The following is a 22,782-nucleotide window of genomic DNA, read 5'->3' on the forward strand; positions in this document are numbered from 1 at the left end:
CTTCACTTCTCTGTGCCTGTTACCTCATCTGTAAAATGGGGATTAAGACTGGGAGCCCTGAGTGGATCAGGGACTGTGTCCAACTTGATTAACTTTTATCTATCCCAGCCCCTGGTTCAGTGCCTGGCCCATAGTAAGCGCTTTACAAATTCCATAAAAAAAAGATAAATGCCAATGAACGACTGTGCTTCTGCAGCATTTGAGAGTGGAAGAGAAGGGAATTCCAGTCACTGGCCCTACTTAAAACCTACTTAAAACCTACCCTACTTAAAACTCACCTCCTCCAAGAGGCCTTCCCAGACTGAGCTCCCCCCTTTTTTCCCTCTGCTCCCTCTACCCCCCCCTTCACCTCTCCGCAGCTTAACCCTCTTTTCCCCCCATCTCCCTCTGCTTCTCCCCCTCTCCCTTCCCATCCCCTCAGCACTGTACTCGTCTGTTCAACTGTATATATTTACATTACCCTATTTATTTTGTTAATGAAATGTACATCGCCTTGATTCTATTTAGTTGCCATTGTTTTTACGAGATGTTCTTCCCCTTGACTCTATTTATTAACATTGTTCTTGTCTGTCCGTCTCCCCTAATTAGACTGTAAACCCGTCAAACGGCAGGGACTGTCTCTATCTGTTGCCGACTTATTCATTCCAAGTGCTTAGTGCAGTGCTCTGCACATAGTAAGCACTCAATAAATACTATTGAATGAATGAATGGCCCAGTTGACCTATGACAGCACTTAAAGTTAGTGGGCACCGAGACACCTGTGACATCGTGTACATTATGCCAGGCACAAAAGCATCCCGTAACGACATCACAGGGAACATTTTACATTTAATTTACCCTATCCTTAAGGATTTCTCTGGTGGTGTTGCAGCCTCCTTCCCTTTTTGCTCAAGAGCTGGGACTGGGGCAGACCACCTGAAACCAACTCAGTGGCTACCCATGGACTGATCCTAGGAGCCAACTCTTCATTTTGAGCCTGGCGGTGATGGGGGTGGGGTAGGGCCTCTGATGACAGTTCATTCCATCTGGCCAACTCTGGGAATGGACCCAAACACAGGTCCGGAGATCAGCGAGGGTTGTTGGGACTAGTGCGGCTGGGGTTCTTCAACCCGGCTCTCCGGGTTCAGCCTTGGAGCCTGCCAAAGACACAGAGCGACCCCATTCTCAGTGCCGCTTGTGTTGGCGAAGAGATGCAGTTTCGGTATGGTGCAGAAAGTGTAGAGATGGAATCTTAGAATTGTTCTGCTCTGGTGGCGGGTTTCCAGGATCAAGGTTGTCTTTCACCTCCTCACTCTACACACCCAGGGATCTTGTTTGAAAAATGCATTAAAATTCCACCAAATCCTTAGCAAACTCCGGAAAGGTGGGGAGGGACTAGCTTCAATCAATCAGTAGGATTTATGGAGTGCTTGTATGTACAGAGCACTGTAATGAATGCTTGGGAGAGAAATAATTCTAATTATGGTATTAAGTGCGTACTGTGTGATGAGCACTGTTTTAAGGACTGGGGTAGATATAAGTCCATCAGTGTGGCTCAGAGGAAAGAGTAGTGTCATGGGAGTTGGAGGGCCTGGTTTCTCAATCTGGTTCCGCAGCTTGTCTGCGGTGTGACCTTGGGTAAGGTACTTAACTTCTCTGTGCCTCAGTTTCCTCATCTTTAAAATGGAGATTAAGACTGAGAGCCCTATGTGGGACAGGGACTTTGTTCAACCTTATTAGCTTGTTTCTACCCCACTGCTTAGTCCAGTTCCTGACACATAGTCAGTGCTTAACAAATACTATCTTTTTTGAAAGGGTCACACATAGTCCCTGTCCACTGTGGTCCTCATTGTCTAAGTAAGAGGAAGAACATATATCTTATCACCATTTTTACAGTTGGAGAAACTGAGGCACAGAGAAGTTAAGTCGCTTGTCCAAGGTCATACAGCAGGTAAGTGGAAGACCTGCACTTAGAACCCAGGTCCTCTGCCTCCCAGGCCTATGCTGTTTCCGTTAGGCCACGCAGAAACCTGGTCATTAGGGTTGGTAGACACAATCCCACCCACAGGGAGTTTACACTTTAGAGGGGGAGAATGACATTAAAAGATATTGCAAATTGGAGAAATGGAACAGCAATGCAATTTATTTCTAATGGGAATCTTTGCCAGAGACTCTTCTGCTCCTCTCTAGAGGGGTATGGGTAGTTTTTAAAATAAGGCCTCTGCCTGGCCTTCAATCAAGTGATGTTTAAAAATGAAACAAAAAACACACTGTCAATTCTCTTGGAGATGGTGCCTGAATTGCAGAGATGATGTCTGCTTTATTTTTAAAGAACTGTTCTTTGCAGCACCTAGTTAGCTAAATGGGAACCATGTGGGGTAAATCAGGTTTCAGGACAATCTGCTCCCTATAAACATTCCTGCTTCATGTTTAGGTGACTTTTGACTAATAGATTAGAAACTTCAAGGGACCACGGCAGGAGACATTTAGCGTCTGACCTTTATCGAAGCCAGGACCTTTTAAATCCAATGGCAGCACCTTTTTCAGATGGCCTTTTAAGAGAAAGGAGATTTGAGGAAAATGGCTTCCCATTTCCACGCTTTCTCTCCTCCGCCCACCCAACGGACCTAAATTCAGAGCCGTGTCTCCATTCCCCCATGTGTTTCTCCTAACAGATCCAGTTTGTGTTTTTCTGCATTTTATTGTCTATTCTGGAATGCAGGGTTTTCCTTTAGGAGTACCTCCCACAGCACCAACCCCACCCACACATTTACATTCTCTTGGCCAGCTTGTCAGCCCTTTAATGTTCCCAAAACAAAATTGGTCTTTTCCTGTGATTTCCCTACCATATCTGGGCCTGGAGTGCATCACAGTAGCAGGAAGCTTTGAACTCTTCCTCCGTCTTTCCCAGGTGCACCGTGGCCTTGCCAGCAGCCTGTGATGGGAGAGGAAAGGAAAATTCATTCATTCATTCATTCAATAGTATTTATTGAGCGCTTACTATGTGCAGAGCACTGTACTAAGTGCTTGGAATGAACAAGTCGGCAACAGATAGAGACAGTCCCTGCCGTTTGACGGGCTTACAGTCTAATCGGGGAAAAGAGAGACCCATCTCTAAAACTGTGGAAAAGCAGAGGAGATTGGCTGGGTAGCTTGAGCCTGTGATAGCCAATAATAAAACTGTGGTTTTTGTTAAGTGGTTATTAAGCGCCAAGCACTGTACTAAATGCTAGGGTAGATACAAGATAATCAGATCCTATATGGGGCTCACAGTCTAGGACAGAGAACAGGTATTGCATCTCCATTTTGCAGATAAGGGAACTGAGACACAGAGAAGCTAAGTGATTTGTTCAAGGTCACAAAGCAGGCAGGGAGCAGAGCTGGGATTAGAATCCAGGTCCTCTGACTCCCAGGATTGTGTTCTTTCCACTGGGCTTCGCTGCTCTCCAGTGAACTCAAAGGATTAACTGCAAAGCTCCTCAAGTCAAGAATGCAGTGCTTTCCCTTGTGCCAGCTTTTTAAAGAAAAGTCTTTAAAAGGTCTGAAGAAAATAGTTTACAAACCCCTTGGAAGTACAAGGTTTTCCAAATGCTTTTTCAGTCGGTTTTAGGATCTTCTTCCTGTGGGTGATGTTTAATCCTAGCTCCACCGTTTGCCTGCTCTGTGATATTTAAAAATGGGCTAGATTCTCATCTGTATGGTTGGGAAGCGGCTCTGCAGAAAGATTTGTTGGTAATTCTGTAAAAGCACAGAAGCTCAGTCCCCTACTTTCTGCAATTTTGTCTTGTTTTATGCTGTCGAGTCATCTCCAGCTCATAGCGACTCCATGGATGCATCTCTCCCAGATCGCCCCACCTCCATCTGCAATCGTCCTGGTAGTGTATCCATAGAGTTCTCTTGATAAAATTACGGAAGTGGTTTACCATTTTCTTCTTCCGTGCAGTAAACTTAACCCTCCACCCTCGACTCTCTTCCATGCCGCTGCTGCCCAAGCACAGGTGAGTTTTGACTTGTAGCAGATTGCCTGCCACTCGTTAGCCACTGCCCAAGCTAGGAATGGAACGGTTAGGCCCCTGGTTGACTCTCCCTCCCATAGCTGAGACTGGTAGAGTACTGGAAACTCTCCAAGTGTGACACTGAGAGGGGACTTACTGCAATTCCCCAAGCAATATTAGATGGAAATGGTTAAGTAGCAAGAATCATGGCTTCTGTAGGCTTCTGCGGCATTTAAGTGCCTTGATTTGGCTTCCACAAGTCACCTAATTGCATTAAAGTATCAAAAAGAAAATTTTGAATGGCATCGTTCATCATGGCTAATAATTTTTTAGGCATTTTATCTAGTCCAGTTACCTGGGTTTGAAGTACTTTACAAGTATTTCAATCCCTAGTCCCAACCTGTCTTGTAACATCGTTTTTAGATGGGTATAGAAAAGTTGATAATAATAATAATAATTATTGTATTTGTTAAGCACTTACTATGTGCCAGGCATTGTTCTAAGCTATGGGGTAGATACAAGATAATCAGGGTGTCCCATGTGAGCTCATCACAGTCTTAATTCCCATTTTACAGATGAGGTAGGTGAGGCAAAGAGAAGTTAAGTGACTTGCCCAAAGTCACACAACTGATAAGTGGCAGAGCTGGGATTAGAACCCATGACCTCTGACTCCCAAGCCTGTGCTCTTTCCACTAAGCCACGCTGCTTCTCTTGTATGAGCTAAAATCTTGCTCAATACATAGAAAAGATTTCCCTTGAGAATCCGAGGAAAGCCTTATGGTTCACAAAAATGCTTTGTGAGCTTGGACTCTTGAATCTAAGGAGATCTTACGTGTAGTTATTGTGAATTATCTTCTTAAGTTAATAATTCTTCTTGCCTCTTGGCGAACTTCCAAAGAGACAGAATTAAAGGACATGGTTCTCAAGGATGCATGGTGTATGTTCCATGAACCCTATTCAGTCTTTTAAAGAACCACATGGAGGAAGATGTGGGAAAATCATCAGCTATATTTGGTTGTGTTAAAATAGATTTAATATTTACAATAATGGTATTTGGTAAGTGGTTACTATCTGCCAAGCACGGTACTAAGCTTTAGGCTGGATAATCACATCAGAAATTGTTTCTGTCCCACATGGGGCTCGTAGTCTAAGAAGAAGGCAGAACAGGCCCCATTTTACAGATGAGGAAACTAAGGCACAGAGAAGTGAAGTGACTGACCCAAGGTCACACAGCAGGCAAGTGGCAGAGCTGGGATTAGAACTCAAGCCTTCTACCTCCGAGGCCTAGGCACTTTCCATTAGCCCTGTCTGCTTTGCATCCATCATATATCAAACTCCAGCCAATACTAAAGATCTATAGAGTATCTCTCTTCCATAGATATGAGACTTGGAACTGCCACAGATATCCCAGATAGTTGGTGGATATCAATGTATCTAAGAACAATATTAAATCTAAAGTGATTTCCTACATCAATATCTCTCTGCCATTTGATACTCTACCAACTTTGGAACAGTTCTGCAGGCGAAAAGAGCACAGGCCTAAGGGGCAGAGGACCTGGGTTCTAATTCTGACTGTCCCACGTGTCTTCTGTGTGACCTTGGGTAAGTCACTTAATTTCTCTATACTGTAAGCTTGTTGCAGGCAGGGAACGCGTCTACCAACTCTGTTATACTGTACTCTCCCAAGCGTTTAATACAGTGCTCTGCAACCGATCATATTTAGTGAGCACTTAATGTGTGCAGCACTGTACTAAACGCTTGGGAGAGTACAATATAACAGACACATTCCCTACCCATAAGCACTCAATGAATATGATTGATTGATAGATTCAGTTTACCTCATCTGTAAAATGGGAATTAAGACTCTGAGCCCTATGTGGGACAAGGAATGCACCAACCTGATTACTTTGTATCTACCTCATTGCTTGACACATAGTAATTACTTAACAAATACCATAAAAATAAAAATGGCCAGAGGATGTGTAGAAGCAGATTGAGTTCTAGAGTTGCGTTTGCAAAAAAATGGGGTGAAACTGATTACTAAGAAGCAACAGGAACAGACGGTAACCTTGCAACAGCAGTTAGAGGCAGCAGCTTCTTTGGAGTCCTATTCATTCATTCAATAGTATTTATTGAGCACTTACTATGTGCAGAGCACTGTACTAAGCGCTTGGAATGAATAAGTCGGCAACAGATAGAGACAGTCCCTGCCGTTTGACGGGCTTACAGTCTAATCGGGGGAGACAGACAGACAAGAACAATGGCAATAAATAGAGTCGAGGGGAAGAACATCTCGTAAAAACAATGGCAACTAAATAGAATCAAGGCGATGTACATTTCATTAACAAAATAAATAGGGTAATGTAAATATATACAGTTGAACAGACGAGTACAGTGCTGAGGGGATGGGAAGGGAGAGGGGGAGGAGCAGAGGGAGATGGGGGGAAAAGAGGGTTAAGCTGTGGAGAGGTGTCAGCAATTGAAATCAAAAGATTGGTCGCTGCCATTAACAAGAAACCAAATTCCATATGTTAGCATCATGAAAAGGATTATTGATCACGCATTGATCCTTTCAGCCACCCATGAATCATTATAGCATAGAGAAGAACATTTCTCAGTGCTTATGAAAATTTATGTCACGCAGACCAGATTTTAACTGTCATTTTAACCCCCATCCAGACTACAAACACCTTGTGGGCAGGGAATGTGCCTGCAAACTCTGTTATATTGTACCCTCCCAAGCACTTAATATGGTGCCGTGGCCACAGTATGCACTAAATAGATACCATTGATTTACTGATCAATTGATTACCATTACAGCGATCTCTTGCACTCTAGAGAAAAAAATAGCTATTTTTAACTTGGGGGGAAGATATGATTGCAAAGTTAGTTTTTCTACATTGTTCTGTTCTCTCTAACAGCCATATATATCTAGCACATCCAAACACTCAGTTGTTTTACTTCAGTACTCCATTCCTCATAGTTCCTTAATAATTATCTATTGACTCTGCTGAGAGCAAAGCAGTCAGGAAGCTAATCTCAATCATGTTCTTTAAAAGTATGTTTCTCTTGGACTCTTCAGAAAGCTTTGAAGAGTTTCAAGCTTTGAAAAGCTTCAGAAAACTGCCTCAGTTTAAAGAGGCAGTTTCTCTGAAATTCTCCTTCCTATCCTTCCTTTTTTCTAACAGTTGGGCTCCCTGCCATCTGCATGAAGTTCTTTCCCTGAAAAGTATAGGCAACATGCAGAAACAAACCAACATCCAGAGAAATACATAAGTGACATTTCTTCCTTGTGTTAAGTATCAATATCCCAAGTATGAGTCACTGCTGTTTTGCCCCCCATGGGGAAGACAGCACTTGTTCACCTGAAACCTGATAGGCACACAGAAAACAGCTGACATAGCAAAGATAATTTCCTCACCTGGTGTCGTCTATCAAGATGTCAAGCTGTAGTTCTGAGCATGGCTTTGGTTTGGAAGAGCGTGCTCAACAAAAGTAGACATTGAGGAAAAATAATGATGAGGACCACAGAATTGCTAGAAATATGTGCCAGAAATTCCCAATCTAATCCATCCTGAGGAAGTAAATCGCTTAGTGATAAATCCAGCGGAAAGACAAAAGTATCATGAATCTGCTGGGTGGAGTGAGCCTGTCAAACAGAAATGCCAAATAAGATTTTGGTGGGGGAGGTACAAAGAGGTTGAATAGAGAATCAAGTGTGACTGAAAAAATTAGCAGGCCAAAATTCAGAGGTCATCTTTGTTCCAGTGGAGTAGCAAGGAGAACAGATACTGAGTCTCCATTTTTGCAGCAGGAATCCTTCACCACTGGGAGGAGTTTTGAAGGTTCCTTGCAGGCATTTGATTGAGACGAGACTCAGAATGTTGCGTTTCACTCTGGGCCCCTCCAATTCTGATAGGGTCAGAGTAGCAGTGAGAATTGCAGATTCTACCCGTGGCCCATGAAGAACCACAGAACAGCTTTTGCAGGCAGGCACACAGCCACTTCCAATCAATCAAGCAATCATGCAATTGTATTTATTGAGCACTATACTAAGCGCTTGGGAGAGTACACTGTAACAGCTCTGGGTAGAGATGTGCCCTGTCCACAAGGAGCTTACAGTCCAGAGGACTTCCAACCTTTTAAGTCCTGCTGTTATCCTCCTCCCTCTTCACTGGCGACCCACAGAAGACTTACAAACTGTGATCAGTGGCTTGTGAGCCAAAATAATTGTCTTTGCTATAAACCTGATAAATAGCAGCCTGGGGAAAGAATATAATTCTTTTAGCCAGTTTTTTCCAGTTTCCGATGGAAGTAGATTTTTAGGGCTGACTTTTAAAGAGTACCCAAATCTATATCATAAGTTATAACCCAAAGGCACTGAAACCTCTAAAAGCCCTGTCCATAGGTTTCTAGGACCCATCAGGAGAATATACACGGGCTTAAACCTGGTGAGAGCTCACAGGATCTTGAGATTTTTCTCGGGGGTTAGCAGGAGAAGGATCCAGGGCATGAACGGTTGACTGGAAGGCAAGCAAGTGTACTCTGCTTCCTCCTTTTCAATCACAAAAGCCCTCTTGACCTAGAATGTGTAGCAAGACTATTGAATAGACATTTTTCCATCTTCTTTTTCCATATACAAAGCGGGCATCTGCCACAGGTGTCCGAGCCCAATGGCCATGAGGAAAATTTCAAAGGAAAAGAAGGTGATTTTTATTCCCTCACAAACTTATTTTGAGTCAGATTTTGGATGCGGCATTGATTGAAAAGCTGAGGCAAAAAAAAAATATCAACATAAAAAATGGAGTTTCATTTGTTAAAGGGGAAAAATCCCAACCACACAGCAATCTAATCTAAAAAATCAAATAAGACCCTGAAATGCAAAGAATAATAATTTGAGGGAGAAATATGGCCAGGTTTTCAGTTTCAGGCAAGATAACAATAAAGAAAGCTAGCCGATGTCTGTTCCATTTTTCCAGCAGCCAAATGTCACAGTTTGAAAAACTCCCTATTGGCTCCAACTTACATTTTTCTAGCAAGAAAAATAATTTCTCCCCAAAGTCTAGGATTGGTTTGTTCAACTTCCTTTGTTAAAAAAAATAATAAAAATAGACATCTCCTCTTCAGGGAGGCAAAAGCAGTAGGCCTTTCTGATGGGAGGGTGAAAAAAATGAAGATATCAAAAGTTTTTGAGATTATTGGTTGTTTTCAGAAGCTTTTGAATGGCATGTACAGATTTGATCATAGAAAAGCAGCATGGTATGGTGGAACAAGCACGGGATTGGGAGTCAGAAGAGCCTGGGTTATAGTCCCAGTTCTGCCAATTGTCTGCTGTATGTCCTTGGACAAGTCACTTTACTTCTCTGTGCCTCAGTTACCTCATCTGCAAAATGGGGATTAAGATTTGAGCCCTATGTGGGACACAAACTATGTCCAACCTGATTAGCTTGTATCTACCCCAGCTCTTAGTAAAGTGCTTGGCATATAGTAAGCACTTAACAAATACCATTTTTTCAAACTTCAAACTCATGGCATTGAGGAGGGATCTCTGGATTCCTCCTTTAACTTAACATCTCCCAGATGCTGCTGCCTGGCTCTGTTCTAGACTCCCGGCTGTCTCCTCTACCACCACCACCATCACTATAACCAAAAGTAGGATTTTCGCGGCTACCCCTCCTCAACACACCCCATCAGCCTTCTGGCAGATGGCAGAACCAAAGAACAAAATTTATGATTCTACCTCCAAGTGCACGAAAGCTGGTTACACTGGGAATTCTTGACAAGAATAGTAATAATAACTGTGATTTTGTTGAGTGCTTACTCTTTGCCAAGCACTGTAATAAGGGCTGGGATAGAAACAAAATTATCAGGTCCCACTTGGGCCTCACAGTGAAGTAGGAGGGAGAACAGATACTGAGCCTCCATTTTGCAGATGAGGGAATTGAAGCTCATGGAAGTTAAGTGAGTTGCCCGAGGTCATATAGCAGGTAAATGGCAGAACTGGGATTAGAACCCAGGTCCTCTGTTTCCCAGACCATGCTCTTTCCACTGGACCATGTTGCGTCTCCAGACAAAAAGCTTCCTTGCTCAGCACCGGGGCCTTTGGGGGTGCGCACAGCTACACATCATTTAATTGTCAGGATTCTTGACAAGAGCTATAAAAACAGTAGAATAAGATTTTCAGCTTTGTTTTCCAGAGTTTTTGGACATCAGATGGGACATTTTTGATGGACAGATGCCATTTTGGAATATTTGAGGATTTTAGGTTTTTGACGATTGGACTTGTTTTGATTTTGCTTCATCGTTAAGACTCTCTTAAATAATAAATTGACCACAGTTTCTGAGGTCTGTGGTCAGTTTCTGTAGAGCTGTGGATTCAACCTGTTGATTTATAAAATGATCTCTCCTGGTGAACTGAGTTGTAACCATGGTTCCAAAAGATATATTAGCCTTTCAAAAAGCATACAGTTCAGCCGGGACCAAAGGTATGCTATCGAGACAGTGACTAGATTTGTATCCTTGTTGAAATGCTGGCCTCAGTATTCTTAGAGGAAATGCTAAATGAGAGACTATTTGTTTTTCCATTACAAAAATGTATTTTTTCGTTGTTTTTTTTTTACTCAACTGATAGCAAAAGAAAACAACTTAACTTTGTCTCTTTCCAGCTGGCAGATAAGATCCAGAAGCATCAGACTGTCTGCCGGCCGAACTCGTGGTGACCTTGGAGGTTTAAAGAGTCATCCAGACTCTGTCGGGAGCGAATACTCATCCTGTTTTCTCTGTGGTTTGGGATTTCTGCAGGATCTGTCATACAAGGATCGGCACTGGCATGAATCCTGCTTTCACTGCTTCCAGTGTAAGAGCTCTCTGGTGGACAAGCCTTTTGCAGCCAAAGAGGAGCACCTACTCTGTACTGAGTGTTATTCCAGGGAGTACTCTTCCAAATGCAGTGGGTGCCTGAAGACTATAATGCCAGGTAAGGACCATCTTCTTTCTGCTCACAGGGGCCAGGAGAACAAGGGCCAGGGAGGGTTGCAGCTTCCCGCTGCTGCTTCTGGAGTGAAAGTATCTCTAGGGGGATTTCCCTGTGGCAGAGGTTCAGAGAAGAAAACCCCTGAGAAGAAACTTTAACAGTAGTAATAATAATAATTGTGGTATTTGTTGAGTACTTACTTTGTGCCAGGCACTGTATGAAGCGCTGGAGTGGATACAAGAAAATCGGGTTGGACACAGTCCCTGTCCCATGGGGGGCTCACAGTTTCAATCCCCATTTTACAGATGAGGAAACTGAGGTCCAGAGAAGCATGACTTGTCCAAGGTCACATTGCCGACAAGTGGCAGAGGCGGGATTAGAACCCAGGTCCTTCTGATTCCCAGGCCCACGCTCTATCCACTATGCCATACTGCTTTAATTTACATTATTATTGTACTAAGTTCTGTTCTAAGCACTGGGGTAGTTGTGACTTGGGCTAGATCAATCAATTAATCAGTGACATTTATTGAGCTCTTACTGAATGCAGAGCACTGTACTAAGCACTTGGGAGAGTGAAATGTACAAGAGTTGGTAGGCACATTCCCTGCCCACAGCAAGCTTACCTTCTAGAGGGGGATGCAGATTCTAGAGTCAGATGCAGTCCCTGTCCCACAGAGGGCTCACAGACTAAGCTGGGGGGAGAACAGGTATTAGATCCCTGTTTTACAGATGAGCAAACCGAGGCATAGAGAAGTTAAGTGGCTTGCCCAAGGTCGCACAGCAGACAAGTACAGAGTCAGGATTAGAACCTGGATCCTCTGTCCCAGGCCTGTGCTCTTTCCATTAGGCCCCACGGCTTTAACTTGATAAATAAAATGTTGGACAGCCTTGCCCTCAGGCTCCACCAGCCATTCCCCAGAAGATCAGTTGTCTTAGAATCTGGACACTGGACTAACCCAAGTCATTCGCCTTCCCAAGAAAGTGTCAGTCAATCAGTGGTATTTATTGAGCACCTGTTGTGTGTAAGACACTGTACTAAGCACCTGGGAGAGTATAACACAGTAGAGTTGGTAGGCATGATTCCTGAACCAACACTTTCACATCTATCTCAGGAAGCAGCGTGGTGTAGTGGATAGAGTACGGGCCTGGGAGTCAGAAGGTCATGGGTTCTAATCCTGGCTCCACCACATGTCTGCTGTGTGACCTTGGGCAAGTCACTAACTTCTCTGCGCCTCAGTTACCACATCTGTAAACTGAAGATCGAGGCTATGAGCTCTATGTGGGACAGGGACTGTGCCCAAGCTGATTAGCTTGTATCCACCCCGTTGCTTAGTATGGTGCCTGGCACTTAACAAATACCATAATTATTATTAATTATTATAGGTCCGTTTTAACCAGGGAGCAAATGGGCCAGTGACCCCAGACCTCATAGGGACCTCCCTTGACCCCTCAGGGGTTTGCCAGAAGCCTCTCAGGGGAGTGGGGTGTGGGAGGACATTCTGATTTACAAATAGCCTTGGCAGGGTCATTGTGCTTTAACTCAGCCCTGATATTAAAGTTATTGTGAGTTCTCCCCCTCTAAACTGTAAATTTATTGTGGGCTGGGAATGTGTCTACTATTGTGAAGCAGCATGGCTCAATGGCTAGAGCACGGGCCTGAGAGTCAGAACGACCTAGATTTTAATCCCAGCTCTGCCACTTGTCTGCTGTGTGACCTCAGGCAAGTCACCTAACTTCTCTGGGCTTCAACTACCCCATCTGTAAAATGGAGATTAAGACTGTGCGCTCCATAGAGAAGCAGCGCGGTTTAGTGGAAAGAGCACGGGCTTGGGAGTCAGAGGTCATGGGTTCTAATCCCAGTTTTGCCACTTATCAGCTGTGTGACTCTGGGCAAGACACTTAATTTTTCTATGCCTCAGTTACCTTATCTGTAAAATGGGGATTAAGACTTTGAGTCCCATGTGGGACACCCTGATTACCTTGTATCTACCCCAGTGATTAGTACAGTGCTTGGCACATAGTAAGCACTTAGCAAATACCATCATTACTATTATTATGTGGGACAGGGACCGTGTCCAACCTGATTTGCCTGTATTCACCACAGTGCTTAGGACAGTGCCTGACACATTATTGTCAACTCTCTCGTATTGTACTTTCTCAAGTGTTTAGTACAGTGGCCTGCACACAGTAAGTGCTCGATAAATACCCCTGGTTGATTCTATTTCATTCATTCAATAGTATTTACTGAGCCTTTACTATGTGCAGAGCACTGTACTAAGCACTTGAAATGTACAATTCGGCAACAGACAGAGACAATACCTGCTCAGTAAAGGGCTCACAGTCTATTTATTTCACATAAAGAGATGGGGATTCCTCCCTGAGAATACTTGGCAGGGAGGCAATTCCCCAGTCTCCCTCAGTAACCTTTCCCTATTTGAGACTTTCTTCCTTCTATGTCACCTAAATCTCTCGTGCTGCTAAAATTGAAAAACCAGCCGTGTTCTCCCTCCTGGGTTTGGGAGACCATACGCAGTTCTCTTCTGGGTAAATGGCTGGGCAGGACCCGAAATTAGAAATTTTAATTCAAGTGAATCCAGATGCTATAAAGAGCTGGGGGTGGGGAATAGGTAGAGGAAGGTGGCAAAAAATGGGAAGGTATCACACCCCTGGATAGACGGCAGGTAGTAATCACCATCTTTCCTCATAGAAGTAACGTGTTCATTCACTTTGCGTCTTGATTTTAATAACTGTTTTCTAGGATTACACACCTACCAAGCCTATATTTATATGGGGGGGAAAGCTGATTTCAAACACCTTGCTAACAACTATTTTCCCAGGATTTAAATCTAGCTGGGCAGGGCTAGGTTGAATGTAGGTTGTTTGGAGAGATTTTTTTCTCATCTTCAATTATAGGAGTATCTAGGATTCTTTTAAAAATGAGAGTGAAAATAAATTTCTTCGAGTTACATAAAATTACATTTTGGCCTGCTTTTAAAACATTTTTTAAATTAAAAATTTAATTTAATTACAGTCTTTTTGCCAGTAATAGAATTTGATCCAATGACCTTCCTACCCTTTTAATAAACCTCTATCGTTAAGCAAGTGGTCTGGGGGTTTACATTCATTTTGGTGGCTCAGGATTTTCGATTCAGATTCACATCGCCATTTGATGAGCTCTGCTGTTATCATCATTCTTATTTGTCTGGTGATGACTATAGTCATCCCTGGGCAAAATCTGAAGGAAAGATAACCGCTGCCTGAGATACCACATGGTAATTGTCATCCCACGGACCAACAATGTCTGCATCAAACAGCTCAGTCAGCAGCTGAGATTGTTCTTGGCGATGGATGAAAAAGAGACTTTGGCCTTGTGGATAAAGCGTAGGCCTGGGGAGGAGAGGACCTGGGTTCTGATCCCAGCTCTGCCACTTGCCTGCTGTGTGACCTTGGGCAAGTCGCTTCACTTCCCTGGGCCCTTAGTTTCCTCAACTGCAAGAGATGGAAATCCAATACCTGTTCTCCCTTCTACTTGCCTGTAAGCCCCATGTGGGATAGGGACTGTATTCAGGCTGATTAACTTGTATTTACCCCAGCACATAGAAGAGTGCTTTACACATAGGAAGTGCTTAACAAATACCATAAAAAAGAGCAATGAGAGGGGAGAAAAGAGAGGGAAGAAGAAGTAGGACCTCACTTCTTTATCTTTACAGATAGTAATATGAGAAGCAGCGTGGCTTAGTGGAAAGAGCAGGGATGTGGGAGTCAGAGGTCGTGGGTTCTAATCCCAGCTCTGCCACTTATCAGCTATGTGACTTTGGGCAAGTCATTTCACTTCTCTGTGCCTCAGTTACCTCATCTATAAAATGGGGATTACGACTGTGAGCCCCACGTGGGACAACCTGATTACCTTGCATCTACCCCAGTGCTTAGAACAGTGCTTGGCACATAGTAAGCACTTAAATACCATTATTAATAATAATAATAATAGTAATAATAATTATAGTGATACTTGTTAAGTGCTTCCTATGGGAGTCAGAAGGACCTGGGTTTTAATCCCAGCTCCTCCACTTGTCTGCTGTGTGACCTTGGACAAATCACTCACTTCTCTTTGCTGCAGTTCCCTCATCTGAATCTGCAGAATGCAGATTCAATACCTCTTCTCCCTCCTATTTGGAGTCCTGTGTGGGGCCTGATTACCTTGAATCTACACAGCACCTAGTACAGGACATGACACATAATAAGTGCTTAACAAATAGCTTTATTATTATAATTATTATTTCCCATGATGAGCCACCCTTCCTTTTAAACCAACATGACGGGCCACATTCAAAGTTTGAAATGAAAGAATGCCTGTCCTCCCCCAGATCTGCCTTTCTCCTTCTCCTTCTGTTGGAACGTGAGCTCCCAGGTAGTTGCTGGGCTCGGTAGTTGCCTGTGGTTTGTGCTGTTCTTGGGCTCCAGAACCACACCACCTCACTGGGGTATTCCAATTGTCCTGACCGTGAGGTTACCAGGGCCAGTGTTCACTAGAGTGCACCCCGGGAAAAACATCTCCATCGAGGACTCAGTGATAGGAGAGGTGGGAAAGGGTGGCTACTAGGGATTTTTCCTTGCCAATACGGGGGTTCGTTTTCATTTTTTTAAATATCTGTTGAACGTTTATTATGTACCAGTAACTGCACTAAGTGCTGGGGTAGATAAAAGATAATCGGATTGGAAATAGTCCATATCCCACATGGGGCTCACAATCTTAAACTCCATTTTACAGTGAGGTAACTGAGTCACAGAGAAGTTAAGTGACTTGTCCAAGGTCAGTCAGTCAATCTTATTTATTGAATGTTTTTACTCTGTGCAGGGCACCGTACTAAGCACTCGGGAGAGTACAATATAATACAGTATACAATACAAGGGGAAGCAGCAAGGCATAGTGGATAGAGCACAGGCCTGGGAGTCAGAAGGTCATGGGTTCTAATCCCATATCTGCCACTTGTCTACTGTGTGGCCTTGGGCAAGTCACTTCACTTCTCTGGGCCTCAGTTACCTCATCTGTAAAATGGGGATTAAGACTGTGAGCCCTATGCGGGACAAGACTGTGTCCAATCCAGTTATCTTGTATCCATCCCACTGCTTAATACAGTGCCTGGCACATAGTAACTGCTTAACAAATATCATTATAATAATAATTTGTATATTATAATTGCTATTATTATTACTAATAACAATATAGCAGGCACATTCCCTGCCCACAGTGAGTTTACAGTCTAGAGTGGGTGACAGGCATTTATATAAATAAATAAAATTCCAGATATGTACCTAAGTGCTGTGGGACTAGAAGCGGGAGATGAATAAAGGGAGCAAATCAGGGTGCCACAGAAGGGAGTGGGAGAAGAGAAAAGGAGGGCTTAGTCAGGGAAGGCCTTTTAGAAGAGATGTGCTTCGACAGGCCTTGAAGGCTTTGAAGGTAGGGAGAGTAGTTGTCTATCTGATATAAGGAGGGAGGACTTCCCAGACCAGAGGCAGGATGTGGACAAGGGGTCGGCAGCGAGATAGTTGAGATTGAGGTACAGTGAGAAGGTTAGCATTAGAGGAGCGAAGTATGCAGTCTGGGTTGTTGTAGGAGAGTAGCAAGGTGAGGTAGAAGGGGGCAAGGTAATTAAGGGCTTTAAAGCTGATGGTAAGGAGTTTTTGTGTGATACGGAGGTGGATAGGCAACCACTAGAGGTTCTTAAGACTTTGGGAAACGTGGCCTGAATGTTTTTGTAGAAAATGATCTGGGCAGCAGAGTGACGTATGGACTGGGGTGGGGAGAGACAGGAGGCCGAGAGGTCAGCAAGGAGGCTGATACAGTAATCAAGGCAGTCACACAGCAGACAAGTGGCAGAGCTGGGATTAGAACCCGGGTGCTTTTGACTCCCAGGCCCGGGCTCTATCCTCTAGGCCATGCTCCTTCTGCTCCTTAAACCATCCTAGCAGGGACCTCTTAATCCCAGGGCCGAGGAGTCATGCACAGAATGTGTCTTTTGCTGGTGGTCCTGGGTGGATGAATTGGGTTTGGCAGCCCTAACAAGGGCCGTGGACAATTACATCAACCCTGTAGAATCAAAGCTACAGTAAAGCAAGCCTGAGAACATACTGTCAGTCATTTGTATTTATTGAGCCTTTAATATGTGCAGAGCATGGTACTAAGCATTTGGGAGAGTACAGTATAACAATATAACAGACACATTCCCTGTCCATGAAGAGCTTACAGTCTAAAGGACTGTAATTAGTGAGAGCCCCAGACACACCCACAATCCATTTCCTCCCCTCCAATTCTGGTGGAATCATTATTTATCTCCCACTGTAAGCAAGGCTCCACATTCTGCCCCTCGGGGACTTACCCAGAAAGGAGGAGTGGCTATTCCAGGAGTGCCAGCTCCACAGAGGCGAAGGGAGAATCAGCCTGGCCTAGAGAGAAGAAGCGTGGCCTTGTGGAAAGAGCCCGGGCCTGGGAGCCAGAGGACCTGGGTTCCAATCCCTGATCCGCCATTTGTCTCCTGTGTGACATTGGGGAAGTTGCTTCACTTCCCTGTGCCTCAGTTACCTCATCTGTAAAATGGGGATTAATCCTACTCCTTCCTTCTTAGACCATGAGCCCCATGTGGGTCAGGGATTGTGTCCAGCCTGATTATCTTGTATCTACCCCAGCGCTTAGAGCAGTGCTTGACACATAGTAAGGGCTTAACAAGTAACCATCAAGATGGGGGAAGACCCAGTGGGACCCCTTGGGGTTGGCACTGCAGAGGTTAAGCTCCGGGGTCTGGGTAGGGAGCTGTAATTATCCTGCCCTGAGCTCTAGAGTCAATTTATCATTGCTACTTATTGAGCACTTACTCTGTGCAAAGTACTGTACTAAGCACTAGGGAAAGTTCATTCCTTCATTCATTCGTATTTATTAAGCATTTACTGAGCGCAGAGCACTGTATTAAGTGGTTGGGAGAGTACAATATAACGATAAACAGACACATATCCTGCCCACAGCGAGTTTACAGCCTAGAGGGTGAGACAGATATTAATATAAATAAATAAATTACAGATATGTATATAAGTGTTGTGGGCCTGGGATGGGGAGGGGATGAATAAAGGGAGCAAATCAGGGTGAGACGCCGAAGGGAGTGGGAGAAAAGGAAAGGAGGACTTAATCAGGGAAAGCCTCTTGGAGGAGATGTCCCTTCGATAAGGCTTTGAAGCAGGGGAGAGTACAATACAGTAGAGTTGGTAAACACAATCCCTGCCCTCAAGAAGCTTAGGACCTCGTAGGCGTATTGTCTTATGCTGTGGAGTCGTCTCCGACCCTTAGTGACTCCATGGACACATCTCTCCCAGAACGCCCCACTCTCCATCTGCAATCGCTTCAGAAGTGTATCCGAAGACCTTTCTTGGTAAAAATACGGAAGTGGTTTACCACTGCCTCCTTCAGTGCAGTAAACTTGAGTCTCCTCCCTCACCTCTCTCCCGTGTCGCTGCTGCCCAGCACAGGTGAGTTTTGACTTGTAGCAGATTGCCTTCCACTCGCAAGCCACTGCCCAAGCTAGGAATGGAGTGGGTAGTCTCCTGCTTGACTCTCCCTCCCGTAGTCGAGACCGGTACAGTTTCGGAAACTTTCCTGGTGCCACCCTGAGAGGGGCCTAGTCGGGGAGACAGACGTTAAAATGAATTACAGATCGGGGAGCCGGATGAGAGATGGCATTTGAAGACAAGATGGCTGCTCTCGTATTGCCCTCAAGAAACTCACCCTCGCGCTCGGGCTGAACAGTCTCCAAGGGCTGTGCCGGATGGAAGATAGCCAAAATGGAAATTGGGAAATTCGTGTGTTTCTCGCCCCTGATGACAGGCACCCGCAAGATGGAATATAAAGGCAACAGCTGGCACGAGACCTGCTTCAGCTGCCACCGCTGCCAGCAGCCCATTGGCACCAAGAGTTTCATTCCCAAAGACAATCAGAACTTCTGCGTGCCCTGCTACGAGAAGCAGTTTGCCATGCAGTGTGTCCAGTGCAAGAAGGTACCAGGGTCGATGCCGTCTCACATTGCGGCCCAAAGCCTAGGCCCCTAAATGTGTTTATTATTAAAACTGAATCGAATGGTTGAATTGAGCATGAATTTTCTCCCTCTCTCTCTCTTTCATTTCCCTCTCCATCAGCCCCTTCTGTCTCCCACACAGCAGACTAGGCTCTCTTGCTTATCCACCTACTCGCTTGAGTTTTTCTCTTTCCCTCTTACCCTCTCAGAACATCTGTTTCTAACTCTGTCTGTCTCACTCTCGGTATCTCCTACTGCCTTTGAACTATCTCTTTGCTCCGGAGTCTCAGTTTCTGTGCCTTTTTGTTGCAGACAGTCGCCCAGACTGTAAGCTCTTTGTGGGCAGGGAATGTGTTTACCAACTTTGTTGTATTGTTATATTCTACTCTCCCAAGCACTTAATACAGTGTTCTGCATACAGTAAGCAGTTAATAAATGGGATTGATTAATTGACTGTGACTTTCTCTTCGTTTCCTTGTTGTTTTTGCTTAGCAGTGTCTATTTCTTTGCCTTTACCTATGTCTCTTGATCTCCATTATACTCTCTCAGGCCCTATAACTTTCTATTTCTATGTTTAGGCTTTTCAGCCCCCTCTTTGGGCCCGTATGCTCTCTGAGTCCTTCTCTACTTTTTGATGCTTCTAGCCTACCAAAGCTTCCAATAATAATAATAATAATGGTACTTGTTAAGTGCTTACTATGTGCCAAGCACTGTTCTAAGCACTGGAGTGGATACAAGTTAATCAGGTTGGACACAGTCCCTGTCCCACATGGGGCTCACAGCCTTAATCCCCATTTTTACAGATGAGGAGACTGAGGCCCAGAGAAGCTAAGTGATTTGCCCAAGGTCACACGGCAGACATGAAGCAGAGCCGGGATTAGAACCCAGGTTCTTCTGACTCCCAGACCCGCAGCATGACATAGTGGATAGAGCCCAGACCTGGGAGTCAGATGGATCCAGGTTCTAATTCCAGCCCTGCCACTTGTCTGCTATTTGACCTTGGGAAAGTCACTTCACTTCTCTGTGCCTCACTTACTTCATTTGTGAAATGGGATTAAGACTGTGAGCCCCATGTGGAACATGGACTGTTCCCAACCTGATTAGCTTGTATCTACCCCAGCATTTAGTACAGTGTCTGGCACATAGTAAGCGGTTAACAGATGCCATTAAAAAAAATAAAAGTCCTCGGCTCACTGAGAAACACCTCTCCTGATTGCCGTGTGCCTTGTTGGTTCTGTCTGCTGTTGTTACCTGCCACATTGTTTCACTGCGCCTTAAAAGTGTTTGTTCTGCCCTTTATGCCTCACTTTCATTCATTCATTCAATCGTATTAATTAAGTGCTTACTGTGTGCAAAGCACTGTACTAAGCAGGTGCGTTTCAGTTGATTACGTAGAGGTGGAGTGTGGCCATTTAGTCCTGGAAAAATGTAGTAGCCCTTTGGGCTAGGTAGATCATCATCCAGGTAAGAAAACTACACAGAAGTGTAGTAATTTTGAAATTGCGTTAGTGGACAACAATGAGTTAGACGAAGGCCTGGCGGTGATCTGTGAACGTTCGCCATCTTGGTCTGCCACGGTCACGGATCTACCAGAGTCCCTGGAGAGGGGGCCCTTCCCCCCGCCAGGGTTAGCGACTTTCTCCCTGCTGCACAGGCGTTCATTCAGTCGTACTGATTGAGCACTTACTCTGTACAGAGCACTGTACGAAGCCCTTGGGAGTGTAGAAAACAACAATAAACAGACACATTCCCTGCCCTCAACATGTGCCTGGAGGCTCCCAGTGGGAGAGTCTTTATCGGCAGGACTCCAGGAGCTGACCCGGAGCTGATATCAGCTGAGGATTCCCAGTTCCCCCACCACCCGTGATCTTGTTTCTCCTGGGAACGGACGAGCCGTCTCCCTCCACAACTCTGGGCTGGCTTGGCGTTCTGTTTGGGCAGGCTTTCACAGGGCTGTCCTGGAGACAATGTGCTCAATTTCTGGGGCTTTGTTTGACAAAGGTGAAAGTCCTCTGTGACCAAGGGTAGTCTTCTTGGCCCAGGCCTGAGTCAGTCGATCAATCCTGTTATATTGTCCTCTTCCAAGTGCTTCGTACAGTGTTTTGCACACAGCAAGCTCTCGATAAATAAGCATGGTGTAGTGGATAGAGTACTGGCCTGGGAACCAGAAGGTCATGGGTTCTAATCCCAGCTCCCCCACTTGTCTGCTGGGTCACCTTGGGCAAGTCATTTCACTTCTCTGTCCCTCAATTACCCCATCTGTAAAATGGGGATTAAGACTGTGAGCCCATGAGCCCCATGTGGGACAGGGACTATGTCCAACCCAATTTGCTTGTATCTACCCCAGCGCTTAGTACAGTGCGTGGCATATAGTAAGCGCTTAATAAATACCATTAAAAAATATAGTGATTCAATCAATAGTATTCATTATTATTATTGATAATAATGTGATAATTGTGGTATTTGTTAAGGGCTTACTATGTGCCAGGCTCTGTTCTAAGCACTGGGGTGGTTACAGGCTAATTAGGTTGAACACAGTCCATGTCCCACATGGGGCTCACAATCTTTATCCCCGTTTTAAAGATGAGGGAACTGAGGCGCAGAGAAGTTAAGTGCTTGGCTGAGTACAATATAACAGAATCGGTAGACACATTCCCTGCCCACAATAAGCTTCTGGTCTAGAGGGGGAGACAGACATTAATATAATTTATAATATATAATCATTTAGGACCCAATGGTCTATTGGAACCATCGTGGGGTTGGAAGTTAAGAGGACTGGCTCCACTACGTGCCTGCCATTTGGCCTTGGGCAAGCTCACTCCATTTCTCTGTGCCTTAATTTCCTTATCACTGGAAAGGGGATAAAACACTTCTCTTCTCTCCCCCTCTTAGACTATGAACCCCAAGTGGGTCAGGGACTACATCCAATCTGATTATCTTGAATCTACCCCAATGCTTAGGACATTGTAAGTGTTTAATAAATGCGATGATGATCATATAGGACGCAGACCCTGCATGCACCCCTGAGTGCCCCCCCGATCTGGATTTATGGGAGAACACCAGCATCAAGAAGCATAGGAGGCGCCTGATGAAAGTCTTTGTTTTCCGTAACAGGCCATCATCACAGGCGGAGTCACCTATCGGGAACAGCCTTGGCACAAGGAGTGCTTCGTCTGCACTGGGTGCAAGAAGCAGCTGTCCGGGCAGCGCTTCACATCCCGCGATGAGTTTGCCTACTGCCTGAACTGCTTCTGCAACTTGTATGCCAAGAAATGTGCCGGATGTACCAATCCCATCAGCGGTAGGTGTTTAGTTGGCGTTAAAGATGGAATGTCTATTTCGGACCACTCCTTAGGCACGGAATGTCTATTTCAGAACAATGCTTTGGCTGACGTGATTTTAATTGAACATCTGTTGTTTTTCCCCCGTCATGATTTTCAGGTTTCAAAGGGTGAGAAACATTTATTGCACAAGGGGGACGGACGCTTGATCACAATCCTAGTTACCTACTAAATGTGTTTTTCTCCCAAAGTGACTGGTGGCTTGTGGGTTACTTCTAGTTATTGCTCATCAAGAATTGCATTCAGAAGTGCATTCAGAAGTGCATTCAGATGATTGAATGCACTTCCCAAACCCCTTCCCCCTCAACAATCACACACACACACACACATTCTCTCCCTCTCTCTCTCTCTCTCACTGTCCAGTTCCTGACACATAGTAAGCGCTTAACAAATACCATTTAAAAATCCATTTTTCTCTGTGGTAAAATATGGGG

General features: G+C 44.7%; 1 protein-coding gene across 4 annotated transcripts in view; it reads left to right on the forward strand.

Moving 5' to 3' along the window:
* The window catches only part of FHL2 (four and a half LIM domains 2), a 102,466-nt gene that overhangs the window by 74,376 nt on the left and 5,308 nt on the right, over window positions 1–22,782 (forward strand). For all 4 annotated transcript variants that reach the window (XM_029053076.2, XM_029053092.2, XM_029053102.2 and 1 more), the window contains exons 4-6: window positions 10,776–10,950; window positions 18,821–18,990; window positions 22,122–22,308. In XM_029053076.2, the coding sequence (XP_028908909.1) occupies window positions 10,776–10,950; window positions 18,821–18,990; window positions 22,122–22,308 (532 nt within the window). The remainder of the gene's footprint in view (window positions 1–10,775; window positions 10,951–18,820; window positions 18,991–22,121; window positions 22,309–22,782) is intronic.

This window comes from Ornithorhynchus anatinus, chromosome 2 (genome assembly GCF_004115215.2).
Source record: "Ornithorhynchus anatinus isolate Pmale09 chromosome 2, mOrnAna1.pri.v4, whole genome shotgun sequence".
Lineage (NCBI taxonomy): Eukaryota > Metazoa > Chordata > Mammalia > Monotremata > Ornithorhynchidae > Ornithorhynchus > Ornithorhynchus anatinus.